Raw genomic sequence first — 24,795 nt, 5'->3', positions numbered from 1 at the left:
TCTATTGTCATGCCAGCTGAACTAGTCAGACCTGCCATTTCTCTATGCATTGCAGTTTTGATCCAGACAATGAAGACAGAGCTTAAAGAGGGCATGCAAAAAAAAGAAAGAAAAAAAAGATGGCCTCTAAACTACATAGAACACAAGTAGTCTAGAGCTTTTCGTTTGCAGCTTTGGGGAAAAGAAATTGCAACACGTATAGAAAGTGGCAAACATTTAACCACTAGGGCTGCAATCCTACACACACTTACCGGGGAGTAAGTCCCATTGAACACATCCTTACTTTTGAGTAGACATGTATAGGATTGTACTGTTAGAGTTGGTTCCAGACTAAGTTAGCTATACTTTAGTCCCACTGAAATAAATGGGGCATAAGTTCGTCGACTAATCTGTCCCATTGATTTCAATGGGACTAAAGCATGACCAAATTAATCTAGATCTAATCCTTCATTTCTGAAAAGGATGCTAAATTGGAAAAATGTATTTATGATCCCATTAAGTGTCAGACAGTAAATATTTTGGGTTGTCCCAGAATGAGCAAGGTTTAAAAATGAGCAAGGTTTCATCTTGTAATACACTTGATCACTCAGGGCTAAATTTCTCCCTCAATACATTGCAGGGCTCCAGTTACACTAAACACTAGTGTGAAGGCCTGGGGAACATCACAATTTCACCCATATTTTCAAGCATCTGCAATAGTTGCACAGGTGTTGCTATAAGGGCAAAAAGGTTACGACCCAAGATTAACTTAATGGATATTTACGTATTACTGTAACAGAAGGTGATCTAATAGCCGTGGCTTGCACATATGGAACAAGAATGAACCTATACAGTAAACAGACACCTTATTTCTCTAGCTAAATTCTGAAATGAGTCAGATAATTTTATACTTTTTAGCAAAGTTTTATATTTTAAATGCACAATGTTTTAACTCAGGCTTTCTAACCTGGTCAGAAATCTGATGTATGCCGTTGCAACACATACATTAAACTAACTACAGGAATCATACATACGTACATCTTTACACTGATTTATAGTACAATTTTAATGCCTGCTTGACAACCACATAGATAAGCTTTTAGCTCTCTAATTTTCTTTTTAAGGAAGATACTAGAAATTTATAGTTCAACATAACTTTGCAAGACAAAAGGAGTTGTGGAGGAACATTTTTTAAAAAAACATAAACACATCCCATAGAAATATATAAATCTCACTTAAAAAAAATGAAGTCATATATATGGTATATTCTGAACTAGGACAAATAAATGACTCATTCTAATGCTTTTTGATTCAAAGCCTGGCCTCATACTATAGCCCATTTGACATTCAACTCTACATATCTTTCAGTCGCATGGTACAAAGTAAAGAGCTCCTACGCTCCACAAACATCTGAAACTCTACAAGAAAAGCTGCGGAGCAACACTGCATTAACTCTTGCGATGAAAAATTATTGTTGCAATTTTAATGGTTTTATATAGTGGTTTTAATGTTTTACACCAATGTGGTATGTTTATCTTCAGTAGTATATACATTTGTACAAATAAACAATACACAAAGCGCCTGCACTGTTAGCAAGATCATTCTCCTGCATCAGTAGAACTACACAGTGGCTTGGATCCTAAGTTGTGCGAACAAAATGCAGCTCACTCAAGCTGGTCCTTGCCCTGTTTGGGCCAATTCCCCTTTCCGCAGTGGGCTCTTGCATCCCATCCCTCACTGTACAAGAGGGTCCCCTGACCCTGCAGAGAGGATTCTGCAGGGAATGCACAGGGCCAGAGGGAATAGGAAAGTGGCCTTAAGTTTCCTTCTGCTTGTGCTACTTAGGTTCCAAGCCATTTGCTCCAAATCATTGCGCTTGCAACTTGGCAGCATACAAGGCAAACTCTCATCCTTCCATCTGTGCAGGGGCTTACTAAATACTAAGCCTAAGAGAAACTATGATTAACAGCAATAGAAATGCTACAGAACAGCCTTCCCCAACCAAGTGACTATGCCAGGTCATAGTGAGCTAATGTAGGGAGTAAATGGAGCAATCAGAGCATTTGGTGAAAAGGCACTGAAAGTGAGGCAGTCAAGAATCTAAACACACAAAGTCCAGTATCTAGAAGTGAATCAGACACTGTCCAGGTGGGCTTGCAATTTGGCCCAATGCAGACAAGAAGTTAAGGTTTGTGTGCATTGTCTAAGCTTTCCTTACCTTCAGTTGCTTTAATATAATATCCATTCTCTTTACTTGGTGGGACATCCAGGAGCTGCATGACTCTGTCTAGCAATCCATGGATTATCTCAAAACCAGGGTTTTTGTTATAGTAGACAGCACAGAAATTTCTCTGATTTCTTGCACCCACATCTAAAAAAAAAAGCAAGCCAAAGTTATCAACTTTGTAAAGACTGCATTTCAAAGGACATTGCCTGATTTAAACCCATTTAGTATCAACGTTCATTTACACCTACACACTGATCAAAAGGTATAGATCCAAAGGAACATACGCAATTCCACAATACCTGATGGAGCATGTCTCCTGGCATGGACATACTGCACACTACAAGGAACTTCTCCAGGTGCCTCCTCTGAGGGAGGCTTGGAAGGCAGCAACAAGGGAGTGGGACTACTCACTGGTGCCCCCTCAATTATGAAATTATCTTCCCAACAATGCACAACTGGTGCCAACATGGCTAGCTTTTCTCTCAGGCATTTGACAGCATATGATGAGGTTTAAATCAAGTTCTAGATTTTTCTTATTGTTCGTTATTATTATTATTTTAATATACGTGTGTCTTTGCGTGTGTTGACTGTTTGTACATAAATGGTTTTATACTAAGTATAATGCCTTTTTAAGGTTTTTAATCTTTGGAAACTATCCAGAAAGCTTTTGTTATTGGGCAGTATAGAAATATAATAAATGAAGTGAATGAAATGAAATAACTTTTCTTAAAATAATAATTAAAAAAAAAAAAACTCTTTCCTGGGCTTAAATCTGGCGGCACTGGTAAACCTGCTTTTGAACTGTACCATGTCAGACCACTAGTGGAGGCTCCCAGAATTAAGAACATAAGAAAAAGCAATGCTGGATCAGACCAAGGGTCCATCTAATCCAGCATTCTGTTCATGCAGTGGCCCTCCAGATATTGACGGGCAACCCACAAGCAACAGCACCCTCCCACCCATGTTCCCCAGCAACTGGTGTACAAAAGCTTACTGTCTCTGATACTGGAGGTACTGTAGAGGCATCCAGAATAGCAGTCATTGACAGTCTTGTCCTCCAGGAATTTGACTAATCCCTTTTTAAACCCATCCAAATTGGTGGCCATCACCACATCTTGTGGTAGCGAATCCTATAGTTTGACTATGGCTGTGTGAAGAAGTACTTCCTTTTATCTGTCTGGAATCTCCCACTAATCAGCTTCGTAGGATGACCCCGGATTCTAGTATTATGAGAAAGGGAGAAACATGTCCCCCTATGCACATTTCTCCACACCCAGCCAAGCTCCTCCTTCCCAGCTGAGTGAAGGGAAGGGGAAGCACAAACACAAGATTCCCTTCAGCTTATTCAGAGGAAGAGCTAAGCCAACAAAATGCAATGAAAAATAAAACTGGTGTGTGCTGCCCTCTAGCAACCAAAAATGTAAGTCTCCACCTACAGTTTGAAGTAGCTCGGGTCCAGGTTTACCACCACAGTGAGGACTAGGCCCATAGTCTGGATCTTAATTAGAAGGTACTAACAGCTATAGCTTCTCCCCACAAAATAATGACAGGCAGATTTGAAATATTGTACTTGGTTATGACGTTCATTGGTTATGAAGGTCACACGGAAGACATGCTGCCAAACCTGAGCTAAGCTTTCTTGGACGAGCCTCAATTCACTCTAACTAGAAACCTATTGCATCATTCCATAAAACAACTCTGCTATGTTTTAAAAAAACGGAACATCCAAGTATGTTAGCATAAATTACATATGTATCATAGAGACTTCAAAGTGCTGTCTGAAGATCCTGTTCCATGCAATTTGCAAGACAGTTAACTGACCTTTCACAAGCTGGGAAAATGCAGGGAGAAATAAAACTGGTAGATGCTGCCCTCTAGCAACACAAAATCTATAAGACACTTGTATTTTGGAAAAGTACATCTTTCCTACGCCATTACTACCTGAATACTCCCAATTTTAACAAAGGACGTGCAAAGGATTTCTAGGCACTTAAAAGAGCCCTGACGCTCCCTCTACACCTATGTCCACACATGACTGTGCCTAACCAGTTCAAAAGGACTTAAGGAGGAATGGGAAGTTTGTGCATGTATGTACGCTCGTAACTTGCACCAAGGGGTACAAGTTGGATATGGGAAGGGCTGGATCGGGATATGGCAGCTGGACACAGGCTTCCATTCCCTCTTAACATCCATCCATGAGCACAGGCAGAGGAAAAACTGGGCTCTGTCATGCCTATAGGAATCCTCTCTGTAGTGAGGGCTGCACTAGTGGAGGACTCAATCATGTCCTTAACGTTTTAAGACATCAGTGTTACACAGAAATTCTCTTACCCTTGGTGGAATCTTTCACTATAATGTCAGAGATTTCAAAGAGTTTCAGAGGTAAAGGCATTTTCCGATTAGCTGCAATTGTTTTCAGGAGTCCAGGCAAGAGGGCAGTGCGTGCCACCTGCAGGTCACATAGAGAAATTTATATATTAAGCTTGTCTATGGGAAAGAACATCTCCACCGGAGAGCAGCCCATGACAACAGTGGAATATCAACATTGACAGGAAATATATTAATTTCTCCCTTGTTTGTCCCTCACTCCACAGCAATTCTCAACCCTTTACAGTCTGCCAACAAAGTTCAACGTTCACAGCACTGGCTCGTGGGAAAATCATTTTTTTAGAAAGGTGTTCTATATTAATTATCCAAAAATCTTATCTCATTGAAAAAACTCAGTAAAATTAACTGGAGAATCCAACAAAGAAGTTAAGTATTACAAAAGATAATCAGAACGGACCACAAAAATTGAGAACGATAAAGTAAGATCTTTGAAATGAACACAGCAATCCTAAATTGGGGCAGGGGAGGGAGCAACAAGACAGTTCTACCACCTGGACTAGTCCTGCTGGCTTGTGTCAGCCAAAGCAGAAGGTGGGGGTGGAAATTTTCTGTTTGTCCGCCTGCCGGAACAGTGTTTCTGTTTGTTTTTAAAGCCCTCTGTTCCTAACTTTCCCCTGCGAGTTAGTTCCGGGGGTTAGGATTGCAGCACAATTACACATTTCATTGTGGAAGATTCAGGACAGATAAAAGGAAGGACTTCTTCACACAGCACATAGTTAAAAATAAGGAATTCATTTACACAAGATGTAGTGATGGCCACCAATTTTGATGGCTTTAAAAGGGGCTTAGACAAATTAATGGAGAAGGCTATATATCAATGGCTACTAGTCCTGATGACTATATGCTACCTCCAATATCAGAGGCAGTATGCCAGTGTACACCAGTTGCTGGGGAACATGGGTGGGAGGATTCTGTTGCACTCATGTCCTGCTTGTGGGAATCCTGTGAGCAGCTGGTTGGCCACTGAGCGAACAGAATGCTGGACTAGAAGGACCCTTGGTCTGATACCAGCATAGCTCTTCTTATGTTCACTCTTAAATGCCACAGTAAACCAAAGCTCTTCATTAGTCAATTCACAGATGAGAACATGGGGCAATTCCCATCAGCCCCAGCTAGCATAGCCTATAGTGAGGGAGATGGGAGTTCTAGCCCAACAACATCTGGAGGATACTCATTCCCCATCCCAACTTTAAATTTTCAAGCAATATGAGCTAGCACTGAGTTTGTAGTTCTCACCTGAAATTCTGCTGTTTTCGGATTTGCTATTTGTACAGCTTTGGTTGCAGAGATGTCAATCCCCAGTTTATAAGCAATGTCTTCTTGGGAACACTAAGATTTGCCAGTGGGAAGAAAACAAATGATTTTAATTCAACCACATGAATTCTAACTCAAGTGCAAAAATAACTAGATAGCCTTGTTTGGGAGTTTTTGCTATCAATGGCTACTAGTTCTGATGGTCCTGTGATATGCTAGCTTTGGTGTTACAGTATTACGTATTTCAGTAATACTCCATTTTTATGCTTTGTTTACTTGGGGAAAAATCACTACTGGAGATAACATCACTTAATATGTCAGGATTAAAACATTTATTTATATATTTATATTTATATTTATTTATTACATTTTTATACCGCCCATACTGAGGTTAATATGAATTCCTACTGAAAAGCCCATACAATTTTCAAATACAGGATATTAAAAATACAGAATAATATTATATTGCATGCATGTGCTTGTAGGACCCACAGCTGATGCCACAGGGCTTTTGTGGTTCTAAAGTAATCTAAAACTAGTGTTTCCACTTGCTTCCAGAATAGGGGTGGTCAGTGGAGCTCAAGGGAGGAAGCACTACTGACGTGTTCCTATCTGGAAACAATTGTATCCGCTAGTTTCCTGAGTCATTTTTAGATGCGCAAAAGCCCAGTTGCACAAGCAGTGTGTCCCATAAGCACAATGGAAACAGCAGAGGCAATACTGCTCACAGTTTACATACTTGTGTCAATTTTAGGAATTTTCTCGAACACTGCTTTAGGTGGCCACTATTACTTGCTTTCTAAATAAACTACAGCTTATTCATATCTTCACCAAAATGTGTATGTCAAACATAGCAGGACTACCTGCTTGCCCATGTCCCATGCATTATATGTATGTTGACACAATACAACCGTCTTTAATACTTGGAAAGACTGCGTGTATTAGTAGTAAGCATGTAGGATTGAATATGTGTACAGTTCGCATACTATAGCAATACACAATGACAGGGGACTGCACAGTCTAATGCAAGTTTAAAATACACAATAGGATGGAGGGCTATGTAAATGACAGAGTAATTATCTGAGACATCTCATACTTAAGTTAAGCATCTAGGAATAATCAGAACAGGAACCAAGCCAACTGGGCCAATCTGTAGTTTAATATCACTAATGTTATCTGTCCATTTCAAGGGTGGACAACTTGTGTCACTCTAGATCTTTTGGCCTACAACTCCCATCAGAAGGTTGAAGCAGATTTGCAAGGCAGAGGGCAGTCTTTCAGGTAACCAAGTTCCAAGCCATTTATGGCTCCACAGGTAACAACACATATTTTGAATTGTGCCTGGAAATCTACAGCAACCAGTGTAGCTGTTTAAGAACTGCTGAGAGACATTTTCTATAATGGGTTCCAGTTAGTCAACCTAGCAGCTAACTAAAATGGAAAGCTTTCTCTGTCCAAGTTAGTGCATCAGTTGTTGCCTGAAAGACATGCAGCGCCACAGATACCAACTAGGCCTTAAGGGACAGCGCCGGGGCTAACAGCATCCCCGAAATGCAAACCTGGTTCTTTAAGGGGAGTACAACCCCATCCACAACAGATTGGATTCCACTGCCTTGGTCATATGAAGGACCTAACACAGAACCTCTGCCAGTCCATTACTGAACCCAAAGACTTCCATAGCCTCACCTGATGCCAATGAACGGGAAAGGTAGAGAGGGTGTCATCAGCATACTAGAGACACTTTGCTTCAAATCCCCAAATGATCTCACTTGACAGTTTCATGTAGAGGTTACAGAAGGCAGGGGGAAAGACATGAAGCACTGCAGGGACCCATACTATTAGGTTGAGCAGTAGTCCCCCAGTATCATTTGGCCATCCAAGTAGGGGCAACCCCGCAAGTGGCAGCCCAGATAGCCTATCCAGGATACGATGGCCAAAAACCACTGAAAAGCCAAATTAGCAGGGTCGTACTTCCCCAGTCCTTCTCCCAGCAAACATCATCCATCACAGTGACCAAAAGAGTTTCTATGCTGAAACCGAGTCTAAAACCAGATGGAGATAAATCTAGATAATCAGTTTCATCCAATAATTTGACTAGCCAGTTATCACAATCCTCAGGGCACAAGTGTTTCTTGAAAAGCAGTCTCATAACTACCTTTTTCAAAGTGGCTAAGACTGCCCCCTCTCACAAAGAAGTGTTTACCTCCTGACTCTAGCTGATCACTTCCCTTCTCTGTTATCTATTGACATACCACATTTTGATATACACGTTACAAAATCAGAACAAACATAGATGTTGGTCTGGGAAGTTCCTTTCTGTTCAAGAGATAGCAGAGCAGTCAGTCATGACTTAACTCCCCTGACACAAAAGGCGGCACCAGTAAACTTATTTTCCTTTCAGAATAGATGTTCTCAGTTGGTCTCAGTTCTGCACTGAAGACCTGAGTATTGAAGACAGCTTTTCTTTCTCCAACCTCCTGATTAGATTACGCAGAGAGAGAGAGAGCAAAGTGAGTAGGGCAAGGTCAGTTATGTTGGGTCTTAAAGCTCAAAACCAGAACAACTATTACTTTCCACTACTAGTGTAGGGTCATGTAAAATCAAGACCTGATAGAACAATCAGAAAACACTGCTGCAGTCGACACCCTTGTAAAATACAGCTTCTGCCACTGAAGTCTTAACCTCCAGAAATAGATCTTTAACACACACCAGAGCAAAAGTTAGTGCTTCGGTGAAGCCTGCCGCTGCCAAATCTTCCCTCAGAAGTTCCGTGAGCTTATTGAGAGGTAACTAGAGAGGAAAGAAAACATTTTTTAAAAAAACTTTCAGCTCAATGAATATCACAAAATCATGGAGATGACTGCTATGCGCCCTTTAAAAAAAAAAAGGAAAAACAAGGTAACCCCAACCAGCTACATCTGGTCTTTACGGAGGAAATGCAATTCCCGGTTCGAGATTTAATATGGCCTCCAGGTTTAAACCTTGCCTTTTTTGAAAGCCCATTCACTGCAGGTCGTTTGAGTTTCTCAGATCAGTTGGGCATCTGTTTTGTATCCTTGCTATGGTAAGCTCCCCTTGTTACAAGACAGGACAGAATATTGTTTTAATTCTTAGGCGCAGTTTTCTTCTAAGAACCCTTCTGGCATACCTCTAGCCTTTTAACCGACAATACAGACTGTTTACTTAAGGGTGCAATCTTACTTGATTAGCTATGGTGTATGTTTTCGGAACAGTCATCTGAATGTTATTATAGCCATACGCTATTGCTGCGTCTTCTATGATATCACACGCATGGATAATGTCAGCTCTGGTAGGAGGGATTTCGACCTCTATATTGTTCCCATTCCCTATGACGTGTGACTTCAAACACATTCTGGTGAGCAGCTTTGCAAGGCTTGATGGAGTCTCACTAAAACAAAAGCAAGAGCAATTTTTTAAAGAGGAAATGTCACATGGTTTCATTCTGAAGCCACTGCCTTTCATTTGCAGTGATCAAGCACTATAGCTCCAAAATAGCCAAAACGCCCTCACAAATCAAACGAGGACATAAAATAGTTGTCTCCAGAAGTACAATGCCATTCGTTGTGACACTTGGTGTGGAGTTAATTCATAAGAACTTTCAATTTCTAAAAGGAATCTGCCTTATAGTTTTCAAATACTAACCACTGGCATTTTGAGCAAGTATCCTAACTCCCCTCCACTCCAACCAAATGTATTCCCTCAACATATAGCTGTTAAGTCCTCATAGTTACAGCGTACTATAGGAGAATACTTGGAATAAAAATATCCTAGATCTCAAACAGGAAGAGTTGTCAAGTGACCAGTTCTGCCTAGTTTTACTACATGCTAAAAATTGAATAATGTAGCATGCATTAGAAATGTCACACAAATGCTGTCACTGGCATGCTTATGTGCATTTTTCAAAAAAGAGGAGATATTTAACATACCTAATTCCTATTTTCTTGTTCATTATTTCGGGCTTTATCTTTTCACGACGATAAGCCAGCTCCTACAAAGAAGGAGGGAAATTTTAATACAGACGTCAGTTCAGTCTAAGAACTTAAGAATTGGTTCGCATAACAAAAGTAACTATGAAAAGTTGTTCAACCTCACCAGGCTGTGATCAGAGGTATACTGTCTTTAATCACAAGCATTCTTAGTAGGCTAGCTAACAGCCATGGATAGGCATATTCCCCATGAATCAGTGCAATCATATTTAAAAGCCATCCAATTTGGCGGCCATCAAAATATCCTCAATTATTCATTGCATGAAAAAGCACTTTATTAAAGTCTCTCACCATTTAATCAGAAAACTGTGGTTTGTCAAGACCCTTAGTCTCCACAATCCAACTGATACCACCTTTGCAAAGGGACAAATAGTCTTACCCTAACAAGAGAAAGAAAGAATCTTTAGGAAGCTTTTTCCATCTCTATATGCAGTACTACACAAGAATCACCAGCAGGCTGGGAAACAAATACGTTACCTTCAGCTATCCCCCCTGCCTAACTGAGCTGCTCACTACACACAAGTCTATCTCTACTGCCAAGGTTTAGCAGATCACTGGGAAATGAATGTGGGCTAACTGACACAGTTTCTCTTGCTGTGAAATGCGTGTGTAGCACATCGGGTTCAGAAGTTCCCGCAATGAGCAGCCATATCATAACCAACTCTTGACCATTTTCTTCCTTCTCAGAGCTATGCTGACAGCTACTTTTTTACAAGGGTCTTTCTTGTCTTCAATGCTGATTAACATCTATATACATGGATAAATCATCCAGCTGTTTGAGAGTGCAATGTGATCAATATGCTGATGGCACTCAGCACTGTTTTTAATCTTCAACAAATCCAGGAACAGCAGTTCAGTCCCTCAATGAATGCATGATCACAACTATGGGCTGGATGAGGATAAACAAACTGAAATTTAACCCAGACAAGACAGAGGTTATAATGATAGGAAAGCCTAGGTCTGGAGGGCTTCCGCTTCTCTCAGTCCTGGACAGGATTAAACTCCTCCTAAAAGGACAAGGTGCATAGAACAGATGCACTCTTGAACAAAACTGCTTTGGTACTGGATTCTCAGGTGGCACCTCTCACCGACTGATTTAGCTTCAGTCATCCTTGTTTTGGTAATATACTGACTACAGCAATGTGCTTTATGTGGGGCTGCCTTTGAAGACTGTTCAGAAGGGTAAGTGGACACATGACAGAGGTATACAAAATTATGCAAGGTGTGGAGAATATGGATAGTCAGACATTTTTCTCCCTCTCTCATAATATTAGAACCCAGTGTTTTCCCATGAAGCTGATTGGTAGAAGATTCAGGACAGATAAAAGGAAGTACTTCGTCATACAGTGCAGAGTTTAATTATGGAATTTGCTACTGCAGAATTTAGTGATGGCCACTAATTTGGATGGCTTTAAAAGGGGGGAGCCAAATTCCTGGAGGAGACGGTATCAATGATTATTAGTCCTGATGGGTATGTTTTACCTCCAGTATCAGAGGCAGTAAGCCTACATACACCACTTGCTGGGGAACATAGGCGGAAGGGCGATGTTATACCCATATCCTGCTTGCGGGTTCCTGATGGACAGCTGGTTGGCCACTATGTGAATGGACAGCTGGACTACATGGACCCTCAGCCTAATCCAGCATGGCTCTTCTTATGTTCTCACCTTTTGAAAGGGACTAGCCATGGGACACAACAGTCTTATGCTGGATCAATTGCACTGTCTTCCCATGTGCTGCTGGTGCCACTTCAAATTACTGGCCATTATTTTCTAACAACCTAGGCAGTCTGAAGCCTGCTTACTAAAAGGAGCACTTACTTCCATAGGTCCCTCTGCACTCCTTCAGATCTGTGTCTCCCAGCTTTTACAAAAGTGAGGATTGTGAGGGCAGAGAGATGCATGTTTTCTGTCATGGCCTCCATGCTCTAGAACATGCTACTATTGGAAGTCACTCCCTTGCAAGCATCTCAGAAGTTAGCTAAAACCTAGCTTGTTAGCAAGATGTTTTGTGCTGGCTGAAGAGGGCTGGATCTGGTTTTAATTCCTTATTGATACAGGCTAAGATCAAAGCACCCACAGTGCGCTGCTCACACATGGGGGCTTTTCAGCCCCCCATTTCCAGCAGCAGCCTTCTGCACCCATTCCACTCCAAGGTCAGAGAGCCCTCTCTAGGGAGGCACTCTAGGAGGCATGGGGGCCTGCTGATGCTCAATGAGAAAACAAACACACCCCTGACTATAGAAGCACATGGGAGGTTCCCAGCCATTCTTTGGGTTGTTTTTAAAAGATGTTTTAACGGAATATGGTTATTTATGGTTATGCTTATGTTTATTATTTGATTTATACTATTCTATGTCGCTGTACGCTGCTTTGGATGCCACTTTAGCAACAGAGTATGCAGTACAGAACTAAAAAATGGAATGTATCTCCCCTATAGAAGTTGGACTAAATATTTGGGTCTGTGAGTGTATACTCCTCTCGCATACCCAGTGGTGCACAATGCACAGTGTGTTGGAAGACCAGAAAGCCTACTTAAACAGAGCCATACAAGTGGGTGAAGCAACCTGCTTCAGGTGCAACAGGAGGGAGGACAGTTGATGACAGGAATTAGTGTCCAATGGCACAATGTCTTCTTGTACGTGTTGACTCGGGTGAGGAGAGGTTAAAAGGCACCAACTGGGCTCCACTCCAGGCAGTACATCTTGGGCCAACACAGTACTTGAAGATGCTAAGTGGGACAGTTGTGGGAAAATAGTTTAAACTGGACTCAGTAAATAAGGAATGCAAGAGAACAAATTAGGAATGGAATTTAGAGGGCCCTGTGTGCGAACCAGGCAGAGAATGAGTATATGCTGACTTATGATTCCTTTAAAAAAGTGTTCAAGAACCTTGTATTTATAAAAACCCTTAATTGGCTACAATTTTATTACTTCTGTAATACTCACTGGAAAGATGTAGCTTTTTTCATTGGGATAAGTTACTTCTGCTGCTTCAACACTAAGGGGGGAAACAAGCAAACATGTTTAAAGTACAGGATATAAAAGGAAATGAACATATTTACAAATAAAAGAGTTCCTACTGACTCACGTGAATGGCTTCTGACAGTATTCACTGAACATTGTGACGAGGATATCAAGGACAATTTTTGCCTAAAAGACAGACAATATGCTCATTCTTAGATTAAGATATGTGATTTATTATAAATGCAAAGTTACAATGTTAGTTCACAGTGCAAAAGTTAACCTAGTGCATTAATTTTCAGAAATAACAGTTTCCACAAAATAAGGAGTGTGGGGAAGCCACCCAACCCAATTCCACAGGCTAAAACTGACTGATTTGCTCCACAAGATGAGGTGAGTGTCTCAGAGGCTGCCGGAAGACCAGAGCTTTGACTGGCCGTGGTCCTATAAGGATCACTGATCTAAAATTCAATTTCCAGAGGGACAAAGGTTAGCCCAACAACAGTGTCCCACAATCCAGTGGCTTTAGAAATAGGCTCCCTTTGTAAAACATCAACCTGAACTCTCACATCCACTTTGCTGAGGACGTATTTGTGGAGATCAATATATGCAAAAAGTTATGGTTAGCATCAAAGATGCATTATTTCCATGTTACTTTGCAAATCAAAATTATACTTTTGTTCTATATTTTGCTTCTTTATCAAGCTTATTTACCTTGGTAAGATCTGTGGCTGTACATTCAATCAACACATTTCTGGTGTTAAGACCTATTTTTGTATGGTCCCCTAGAAAATACAGATACAGATATTTGAAGCTGTTTGATGTCGCACAGGTTGACCTCTTATTTTAAATATGGACAGGCCCAGAGACCCTTCTATTACTTACACAGCACCTTCACTGAGTTACTAATACACCTGATGATACAACATAACAAATATGCATCTGGGCTGGGATCCAAGGAGCCTTTTTAGACACGCACAAGGGCATGCAAGTGTCCAGCCAGGGTTCTTGCTCTCCTCCATCCACAGTTGCTCATCCTGTGCAACAGGATGTATGATAAAGTTGCACTCATTTCCAGGAGCAGCGCAGCATTCAGTTCCTAGAGCTGAGCTGCTGTCAGGAAGAAACACTGGGCCTGTTCAGACAACACGCTAAGGCATGATTATGCTGCTAACCCTTTCACAACAAATGGTTAGTGAGCATGTTTAAACTGTGGTTATGTAGCCACCATGGTTAAGATTGCTTCACACGACATGCTAAGTCATAATGTTTAGCTCAAAATGCTTAACCACCACGACTTACTGTGTTGTCTGAATAGGTTCTATGAAAACACATCTGTATGGATAAACCTACATATATAGTTTTGGAACCAGGGCCTGGGAAAGAAGTCGTTGGAGAAGGGCACATTTAGTGGAAAGCTAATATTTTAAGATTTTGGTGTCAACTGCTGCTCTTGCATTCATTTTTACAAACATGGTAGAGCTTTGCATTTAAATCCAGCTGAAAACAATAGCAAACATAATTCAAAATACATTAAGTAATACTTCTTCAGCAAGAAGTCAAGGGTTAGAGTGCACCTGAAATATGCTGTCTTTGAGGATACATCAGTATTTCCTGAAGCTGGAAAAGGCATAAGAGCCTGTAGATTACTAATCAATATTTCTCTAAAGACGAGAGTGTTGTTGTTTAAGTACATGCAGATGATAGGATTTAAAGAAATGATGGGTATTAAGATCAATCCCAAACAACTCAAGAAGTTGAACATCATTAGGGCACAATTCTATGCATGTTTAGACAAAAAATTATAATCCTACAACCCCCAATATTCCCGACCCAGCATGGCTGGTTGGGGAATGCCAGGACTTGTTGGACTTTTTCCTGTCTGAACATTCAAAGAATTGCACCTTTAAGTGCTTTTAAAAATGTTTTGTTATTGCTTATTGTATTTTTCTGTTCATGAAGTTTTACTGTGAACCATCCTGGGATATAACACAGCTTTGGATATGTTATTTATTTATTTATTTATTTATTACATTTTTATACCGCCCAATAGCCGAAGCTCTCTGGGCGGTTCACAAAAATTAAAACCGTCATAAAACAACCAACAAGTTAAAAACACAAATACAAAATACAATATAAAAAGCACAACCAGGATAAAACCACGCAGCAAAATTGATATGTTTTAATACTCTAAATAAAATTAATATTAAATGTTTTGAATGATGACACTGAACAATTCAAGCTTGCACGTTGCCCAAAAGGACCGAAGTTGTTGAAATGATCTAAGATCTGTTCTGAGTAACACAGATTTGAGATCATTTCAACAACTTCAGTGCATACTTTGTTCTTATACCCTATCCTCTACTCAACCATGAATACCAAAAACTCCTCAACTTTTCAATGTTCCTCAGCAAGACTATTCTTGGTTTTAGAACTGCATATTCCTAGTCAATAAAAATATATTTAGTTTTCATTTGTTTTCCTCATTAAATCCTGCATTGAATTATTTCATCTGTCAGTAAACACTTTTGACTATATATTTTAGAACATAGGTCCAGACAAAGAGGAAAAAGCAGCACAGGAGAAAAAAGTTGCCCACATGAAGTTCATATGAAATCCTATGGGTTAGCCACAAAGAGGTTTTAAATCCTTTCACATCAATTCATCCCAGTACATTATGCACAAACACGTTTCTCTGAAACCAATACGCAATACTTCCACAGCCCATCTTTAGTATTACAGCACCATGCTCCCATGGCTGTCTAATTGTAAGGGGAGATTGGCTACAACATAGAGTTGTTTCCCCCATTTCTAGAGTTGACAATTAGAAAGCATCATATGGTTATGTAAGACTGTCTTAATAGATTGCAGTCATGACTTTATCATAGCAAAAGAAAAACAAAAACACTAAACTTACTTTTTAAATAAATGGAGGCAAGCTACTACATTTGAAAACAATGTTCAGTACTAGAAGGATACATGATAAAACTGAACAACTGTTCTGAGTTAAAGTAATAACTACCAACAAATGGAAATATTAACTGCCATCCATGCCCATGTTTTTTGGAGTGAAACTTCTGCAGTTCTACAATATCATTATAAAGATGGGCTCAAAAATATTGGGGTCTTGGAGCTGTTTCACACATTACATAGCAACAAACATGGTTTGCAAGTTTGGCACAGGCAAGTACCTATGTGATTCATTTGTTTCTGAGCAACTCTTCCTTGCATTTACAATTTACATTTTTAAAAGAAGTTGCAATTTTACACTTTTAAACAAAAATATTTCATTCCTTTTTCATTACAGATTCGATACAATTAGAAGTTGAGAATAGCTCTACTGGTATGACCATCACAAGGAACTTCACCAGACTGTAACAGGGAGGAAATATCATTCCTCGGCAGCAGCAAATTAACACAAAATTAGCAAAGAACAGTCTTACCATTGATTATTGGTGGCATGGAAAGAACAACACCATTGCTATCGTAGATAACTGGATAAAGTGGTTCATTTTCAATAATATGTAGATAATGCTTAAGATGACTATCCGTCTAAAACAAATAAACATGAGTTGATGTTTACAATTCTTTCTGCAGAAGTTACTGCACGCAAGTTATCATCTCATAACTACAGCATCATGATCTTATTTAAACAAGCAGAAAACAATGCTAATGCTTCTAAAATACATTTCAATCCCTAGTACAAAATTGTGTCATATGTTAAAGAACTTCACATGTCATATGCTAAAGAACACACACACAAACACACTTGGAAAACAGAGTCCAATTCACCAAACATATTAACTTTCTTCCTTGTATTTAACTGTTGTTGTGATCTTCTTTCAGGAGCTTATAATGGTACATGTAGGCACCTTCAAGAGAACTAAACTTTTTAAAAAATGTATTCGGTCTCATGCTGGGACTGACACTGCTACTCAGGCCAGAAAAGCAGCTCTAAAGCATAGTTTTCCTCTTAAACATTTGGAAATGAAAAACCCAGCTTCATATAGTGTCTGAATGGAGTCTGTTTGATATATTGCAACAATGTAATTCCTAAGAAACATGTTCTCAACATAATAATAATCTCTTTTGGTGCCAAATCTAGTGCAAAATGTCAGTCCAGAAAGCTACTTTAGAGATGCTCAAGAGTAGCCTTCTCCAACCTGGTGCCTTCCAGATGTTTAGGACTACAATTTCCATCAGCCCAGCGAGCATGCATAATGGTTAGAGTTGATAGGAGTTCTAGTCAAAACATCTGGAGGGTACCAGGCTGGGAAAGGCTGCTATATATTTTTGCTTTGTGCCTTGCACTCCTAGCATTTCAAAGGTGGTTTTTATTTTATTTTAATGTAGTATGGAGAGCTGACTGAGAAACAAAACTACATAAAGAGAACAAGTTTGTAGGATTTTCTAGATTGTGAACAGTGTACCTCTGTTAACATTTGCAATCCTTCTAGTTCCTCCCTTTTACTGGTTTGAAGGCACCCACCTTGTACAGATCCATGATTTCAGAAGCATTATATTCCTTGTCCTGATTCAAGGGTTTGAATTTAATTTCAGATGGTGGTTTAGCTGTATATGTGAATGGGCCAGTGATTGTGTCTAGATCATGGGTACCAATTGCAACTAATGATCTTTTCCTAAAAGAAAAACAAGACAAATAAGTAATGAAGATGCAAGCCATACCTGAAATTCCCATTAAATAGTGTCCTAATGAAAAACGCAGGTGCAGAACCTTTACAGAAATATGAAGTCATGGGAGGACAATCCTATGGCCCCTAGACAGCGTCTGGAGTCTAGGGTAGTTTGGATTCCTGGATCTGAGGTCAGAGACAGCAATCTGACCTCAGACCCAGGAGTCTGAGCTCCCCACCCTCTTGCAGCCAGCACAGGAAGAACCAGCAACTGCAAAGGGAAGATAAAAGGGGCATTCCCGTGGACACAGAGGGGAGGAGACTGGGAGACTGGCTTATGAGGAATCCCCTCCCTTCCCCAGCACCTCAGCTACATGGGGCAAAAATGTCCATCTAAATGAAATACAGATTAGGAGAAGTATGAAGGCAAAGATCACCTCCACATTCCTCCTGCTCTGTATAGGATGCCCATCAGCTTCTGAGTTTAGAGTCTGATGGGCATCCAGATAGGATTGTGCCCTTAATTTTGTGCTACAGGTATGTGAAATGAGCTTCCAATGTTACACAATAAAATGCATATCAAATGTGACGGTTCTAAAAGGTTTTTTAATCCAAGAAGCTTTCTCAACTATAGTTATACAAAAATTTATTCTTTATAACTAAGTGATTAAAAATATCATTAAAAACACATCTCAAAATACTCCTTACTAAGTATAAGACTCTCTCTTTCAGTATGCAAATCATTACAGTTATAAAATATTGCTTGATATTTCATCATTAACCCCCCCCCCAATATACCTGATTGACTGAATGAATTATTACCAACTAACCTGCATATATTCTGATGTAGTTTTTCTTGTAAATCAATGAAGCTATCATAGCGGTCTTTGACAAAAACTATGTTACGAAGAACTGCAGCCACAGCATAAGGACGGACATGGGTGGTCTGCAATGTAAAAAGGTACAATCAGAGGCTAGACACAGTGTTTTCGGACATATATCTTCAGGAAAAGTATCACTGGTTACAATGAAATCAAAACGAACAGCTGTAGCACTGTCGGTTAACCCTACCCCTGCCTCTAACAAATTGATGCTCAAGAACAATTATGACAAATATTTATTGTTGATCTTGCTGATCATGCTGAGATATAGTTTAGATTCATTTACCTCTTCAGTGATGGTAAGCCTTTGTATTTCACCACTGGGTGGCATGATTTTTTTGTATCGTGGGGCCCTTATTCTGAAACATTAAAAGAGAGTATATTTGTAACATCAAAGGAAAATTTACAGATATCTATATAAGAATATGTTAGTGTATAACACTTATTACTAGAGATCTGCTAATTTTTTTATAAACTTTGGCTTGAAAGTTCAAAGAAGCTCAAAGCCTGAGCTCTAATAGCCAAAAAAAAAAAAAAGAAGAAGAAGAAGAAAGAAAGAAAGAAAAAAAGAGGGACAAAAGTTTGTTCAGTTGCTCTCCTGCCCCCCACAAATAGGATCCTATGTTCCTTGGTCCTTCAGCACATCCATCCCGGGATGTGCATCAAGTATAACAGCCCCTTGGCCCCGCAACAGAGGTGATGAGTTATCCATGGGTTCTCTCCTCCTTGCCAGAAGGAACACACCACTCCAACAGACAGTACCCTTGGACTGTCGACTCTGGGCTGATTCATTTAGTAGAGCACCAAGTACCACTGGGAGACTGCACCCCCTGCCTCCCAGGAAGAACTTCATGGCAATGCCAAGGACAACACAAAAATGGCTTCATGTTTACCCTTAACGTTACCTTCCAAGAAGTACTACGGTACATTTATTTCAACATTTTATTTTAAGTTTACGTTTAGTAACTTCATTTATTTTAAAAATTACAGTGGCGGATCCCATGTAAAGTTGCTTCAGTCACAAGGGAAATAGCCAAACTTTTTATATTGTATTTTGTATTTGGGCTTTTAGCTTGTTGGATGTTTTATTATGTTCCTCGTGGTTTTAATTTTTGTGAACTGCCCAGAGAGCTTTGGCTATTGGGTGGTAAAAAATGTAATAAAATTTTCATCTGACCATTCCCAGACTACTAGTGCCCATGGCGACATGGGATTTATACTAGTATGAGAGTAGTGGTGCTTAGAGAAAATCTTCCCTTTCTCTAAGGAGTGCACATAGCATCCTTTCCATCAGTCTCTCACCAACATATGTAAGACAAGGCTGGGCTGTGCCTTAAATATTTTAAATAGCACCAAATGTTTATTTTACTGTCATTTAATATTTTCAGAGCATGTAAAATCTACTGGAAACACCAGTACTTGTTTTGTTGTCGCTGCTGAAAGTAATTAAAATACATCAGTGTTCTTTAGAGGTGTATGAATTGTGAACATTTGATAATAAGTCTTCTTGAATGCAATGGGACTGAATTTAGAGAAAACATGCATAAGATTAAATGTATGTCTGGGACAGTCTAAAATAGTTACAAGTGACAGAACACTATTTTGCAGTAAGATATTGCTTAAAAATAAATAAAATCCAATGAATACAAAGAGAAATTAAATAAACTGAAAGTAAAGCAAGTCATATGATTTTCTAATTATAATGAACTTCTCAGTGGAAGACAGGAAAAATGAGAATAAAGTGTTACTTTTACATCCAGAGTATGTGTATAAATCATTCAATTGCTTCCTAGTGTATTGCAAGCTTTGCTTGCTTAAGGCAGTTCATCTATTCTCAAGTTACACAGTGGGCCTGTTCAGACAACACGCTAAGCCATGGTTAGCCTGCTAACCGTTTTGCAGTAAATGGGTAGTGAGCATGTTTAAAGCGTGGTTTTGTAGACATCATGGTTAAGAATGGTTCACACAACACACTAAGCCATAAAGTTTAGCTCAAAATACTTAACCACCATGGCTTAGCATGTCATCTGAACAGGGGCAAAGACTGTTGGGGGCTGAACAAGTTGAAGTGTTTCATCTGGCTGCTAAGCAGTGAGCCCGTGACTAATACAGGTTAGCAACTATCTAAATACAACATTTCCAAGTGCCACTTTACCTCTCTTTAAAGACCTGAAGACCTCTGACTAGACCTTCCAAACAAAGCAGATCATACCGGTTTGCAGGAACATCAATTTTATAGAGAACGATGTCTGAGGCACCTTCTGCTTTCTCATCACCTTTCTCTTTGCTCACAATGTCCTTCTCGGAAGTCTGAAATGAAGCAAATATGCTTTACAGAAAGTGCATATTAGAAATTGTGCACTTTGAAAAAATTATACCTACATGGGGAAATAATATGAGTTGCTTAATATGAGTTTATTAAGGCAGCCCAACTATTTTGATGTCTGGGAGTAAGAACAGACAGTTCCTTGAAAGTTGAACAGGGTACTGAGGACTTGGGAAAAAATGTCTAGAATCAATAGTAATTATTCTAAGGATTCAATATAATAAGCCTTTTACAGAACTAGATCCTAATGATTAAGGAAGAAAACTTGGTAGGACAGCAGCTGGATTATACCACACATACTAGATCTTGAATAGCTTTGCAAGTATATACAGCAATGACAAATACTCACAATTTCATCAAGTTCCAAACCAAATTCAAAGCATAGTTCATCAAATTCTTCATCCGCTGAAAAGAAATTCCCTTGATAAGTTATGGTATGTGTTAAAATTTACAATAAATCAAAATTGTTCAGTCCTTTTAAAAAGAGTGACTGATTCTACCTTGGCATTTAATTAAAAGTTTATGTGTATGGTTATTGACCGATATAGAAATATAATAGATAAATACATATTGACAGAGGTGGCCAAAAAGTGATAAGACTAAATAAAGCTAAGTAGTTCATTTGTTTCACCCGTGTAATGGGATAATGCTTAGATTACCAAGACCGCTAACGTCATAATGCAACATTGCTTCTCCAGCATGATAATTTGGCATTTGGTTACAAACTGCTAATTGACAACAGGTATGTTTCTGATATATGTAATTTTACAAAATCAAATATCTTGTTTGAGTTCCTCTTTTTCACCCTCCTTATCATAAGAATGTCATTTATTTTATTTTCCCTGTTGATTCCTTCTGTTCCTCAGTTCCACTTCCAACCTGTACATTTCTACACATTCCTAGAGGATCAAGCAGTGCCCCAATCAGGCTCCCAAAAGTCCCCTCTCAACAATGTAATATCTATCCTGCATAGGGAAGCTCGGAGGACGGCAACAAGGGAGAGGGCCTTTTCTGTGGTGGCCCACCAATTATGGAATGATCTCCCCAACAAGGCCCATCTGATGCCAACAATGATATCTTTTCGGCGCCAGGTTAAAACTTTTCTCTTTTCCCAGGCATTTAGCAATATGTGATGAGCTTCACTGATCCTAGATTAGTTTTTAAAGCTGTTTATAGTTGTTTTAAATTTATGTTTCTGTGTATGTTGTATAGTTTGGTAGTTTTAAATTTTGTATATTGTTTTTAAGTGTTTTAATCTTATGTAAACCTCCCAGAGAGCTTTGGCTATGGGGTGGTATACAAAAGTTAATAATAATAATAATAATAATAATAATAACAACAACAACAACAACAACAACTGGGGGGACATGACAAGCACAGAGGGACAGCCAGTGCAGAGTCTCCAAAAGATTTTTTACAATACATAGGAAGTTCACAGAACTATAGTGAAGTCCTCTTGGGAAAAGTACTATTTGACACTTTAAAGCAGTGTTCCTCAACCTGATGCCCTCCAGATGTATTGGACCACAACTCTCATCACCCCAGCAAACTTGCTTTAAACTTTAAAAATTGGCTAGTTAGGCTCTCCTGCACTTGAAACATATAATGAAAAAACACATAGACACCAAATACCTGAGAACTCGAACTCTTATTGTTGTAAACCGCCCAGAGAGCTTCAGCTACAGGGCGGTATATAAATGTAATAAATAAATAAATAAATTATCAAAACACTTAGAGCAGATCTTTTCAGTCAATGGTACCTCACCGTACTCCAGGTGTTAGAAGTACCACCCACTAAAAACAGTAATGTAGTAGTGCCTCCTTGCATCAAACAGGGAATTAGACAAGATCAGAGATTGACTTGATCATCAGGACCACAGGCAGCGGTGGACCTTGGGATCAAAGTCCAAGGCCCCACAGCTCACAGCGCCCCCAAATCACACCCCAGGAGCAGCAAGTGATGAAGGAATCAGGGGAACAGAAGCAAGATCTATTTTATTCCAGTTGTGGTGCTATAAATGTGAAATGTGAAATTGATCAGAGTATTTCTTTTAAAAAAACTAACACTGGCAAACAGTTTTTTAGATGGGTTGAGGTATTTCTAGTTTTGTTCTAAAATAACAGGAATGCAGAAACAGTTGTAAAGCATGAAATTGGGGTAAGGAGAGAAGAGAAATGTTAGTTGTGTGCCTCACAAATGAGGTAATACACATTGCTATTTAAAGGACATCTAAAGGGGCATAAGACCATTAAAGGTGTGATTCTATGCATTTTTAGACAACAAAAAAGTCCTGCATCTCCCAGGATTCCCCAGCCAACCATACTGGAATTGTAGGGTTTTTTCCTGTCAAAATGTGCATAGGATTGCACTCTAAGTCCAGGTTCTAAAATTACCTAGCTGAACTATTGGCTACAGGATAGTCCAAAACGTATCTACGCATGTTTTGTTTCCAGGCTTAGGGTGACCCACTGCCCTCTTTTACAGAGGACAGTCCTCTATTTGAAAGGCTGCCAAAGGCATACTGCATTTGAAATGTTGTCTTGTTCAATTCCAGTTTAAAAATAATAAACTATACAAACTGTTGTCCAACACCAATTAGCACCTGGGCAGCAAACTGAACAGGTTGCCATGCTTAGTATCTTCCATCCTATGGTGAGATTCATTGCATTTCTACTGAAATCATAGTAATGCTTTCTAAATATACGTCCATACATATAAATCAGCATATGCAAATATTAGCCAATCTCTGTCCTCCGTTGTCCTCTTATTTTGGCGATTTATAAGTGGCCACCCTACCTCCGCACCAACCCCTCAGGCCTAAAAAGCCGCATGTCCTGGCACTCCTGCAGCCTCTTTTCTCCCGCTTCCTCAACTCCAGAGGCCCCCAAGCATTGTAGCCCCTGTTGTAACCTAACTTCAGTGTCATTCATTCAAATGGGTCTACTCTAAGTAGGATTAACATTGGCTGCAACCCCAAGCACCCTCCGCGCAGGCCCTTCGGCCATGTCCTCCTTACTGTAGCTCCTTCCCAACGCTTGGAAAAGCAGGTCCCGCTTCACGCTGACAGTCGGCATGGCTGGAAAGAGAGGACGGCTCTCTCTCTCTCGCACACACACGCAGGGCCCCCACGGCGCATGCGCCACGCGCACGCTTCGCCAAGAAGGGCCCTTCGCCGGGTTGGCGCCGGCCCTCAGTTCTCCGTGACTTCTGTCCGAACTGCTGCCTGATCCGACGCCGTCCACCCCACGCGCTCCTCGCTCGTCTTTCTCAGCCAAGTACAGCAACCTAGCATGAAGGTCGTCGAGGCACTCGGTTATCCATGTGGTGCCTAGTCCGGTAGGCGGAAACCTGCCGAAAATTTGGTAAATGTATGATCAGGCGTGTTTCAGGCAGCTCAGGCAGGGAAAGTTACATCAGCTGTAGGAAAGGCGTGTATGTGTGTGTGGGGAGGGGGGTTATTCTCCGTTCCATAGACTTACGTCGAGCTAGAAGAGGTTAAAGTAACAAACTCCCTTTGGCTTCCGGTACCATTTAGCACCGCCTTCAGCGATCTGTCAAGAGGACAACCTACCTACCTGCCTGCCTGCAAGTCAATAGAGACTAAAGCAGCCTTCCTCAACCTGGGGCGCTCCAGATGTGTTGGACTACAACTCCCAGAATGCCCCAGCCAGCTGGCTGGGGCATTCTGGGAGATGCAGTCCAACACATCTGGAGCGCCCCAGGTTGAGGAAGGCTGGACTAAAGGGTCCCCACCCCAGTGGAAGCTGGTGGCTCCGTGAATCCACTCTGAGTTTTAGTCAAAACCAGTCAGAACTCTAAAGGACCTATCCAAAGTGCCAAACTGATTTTGGGGATAGGGTTCAGCACCTTGGATAGCACCTTTAGAGTTCTGGCTGGATCTGACTAAAATCCAGGATGCATTCACAGCTCTACCAAAATCGGAGCCACCAGGCTCCACTGTTCTTTCCTCCCATAAATATTATTTTAAATCGCAAAACTTGGCTTCCTCCAAGCCTGCTGATGACTACCCCTTGGGTGTGGGTGGTGCAGTTTTGGCTACATAAGGATCAGCATTCGAAAAGTGAGTTTGCTATTTTTTTAGTGTATGTGATATGTTGCTCATTTTTCAGTTCCAC

At 40.2% G+C, this 24,795-nt stretch overlaps 1 protein-coding gene across 1 annotated transcript in view; it reads right to left on the bottom strand.

The window, feature by feature from the left end:
• The window catches only part of FARSB (phenylalanyl-tRNA synthetase subunit beta), a 34,838-nt gene extending 11,081 nt beyond the window's left edge, over nt 1-23,757 (bottom strand). Inside the window, exons 1-16 of the mRNA XM_063132217.1 lie at nt 23,676-23,757; nt 21,008-21,063; nt 20,488-20,642; nt 18,619-18,691; nt 18,282-18,397; nt 17,307-17,457; nt 16,261-16,369; nt 13,532-13,602; nt 12,945-13,006; nt 12,803-12,854; nt 9,796-9,857; nt 9,050-9,257; nt 8,558-8,638; nt 5,831-5,923; nt 4,538-4,655; nt 2,198-2,350 (exon numbers count right to left, since the gene is read on the bottom strand). Coding sequence (XP_062988287.1) covers nt 2,198-2,350; nt 4,538-4,655; nt 5,831-5,923; nt 8,558-8,638; nt 9,050-9,257; nt 9,796-9,857; nt 12,803-12,854; nt 12,945-13,006; nt 13,532-13,602; nt 16,261-16,369; nt 17,307-17,457; nt 18,282-18,397; nt 18,619-18,691; nt 20,488-20,642; nt 21,008-21,063; nt 23,676-23,733 — 1,618 coding nt within the window. The 5' untranslated portion in view covers nt 23,734-23,757. The remainder of the gene's footprint in view (nt 1-2,197; nt 2,351-4,537; nt 4,656-5,830; nt 5,924-8,557; nt 8,639-9,049; nt 9,258-9,795; nt 9,858-12,802; nt 12,855-12,944; nt 13,007-13,531; nt 13,603-16,260; nt 16,370-17,306; nt 17,458-18,281; nt 18,398-18,618; nt 18,692-20,487; nt 20,643-21,007; nt 21,064-23,675) is intronic.
• Between the last annotated feature and the right edge of the window lie 1,038 nt (nt 23,758-24,795).

Source organism: Elgaria multicarinata, chromosome 8 (genome assembly GCF_023053635.1).
Source record: "Elgaria multicarinata webbii isolate HBS135686 ecotype San Diego chromosome 8, rElgMul1.1.pri, whole genome shotgun sequence".
Lineage (NCBI taxonomy): Eukaryota > Metazoa > Chordata > Lepidosauria > Squamata > Anguidae > Elgaria > Elgaria multicarinata.
Note: the sequence above shows the minus strand (reverse complement) of the source record. Positions and strands in the feature narration are given on the sequence as shown.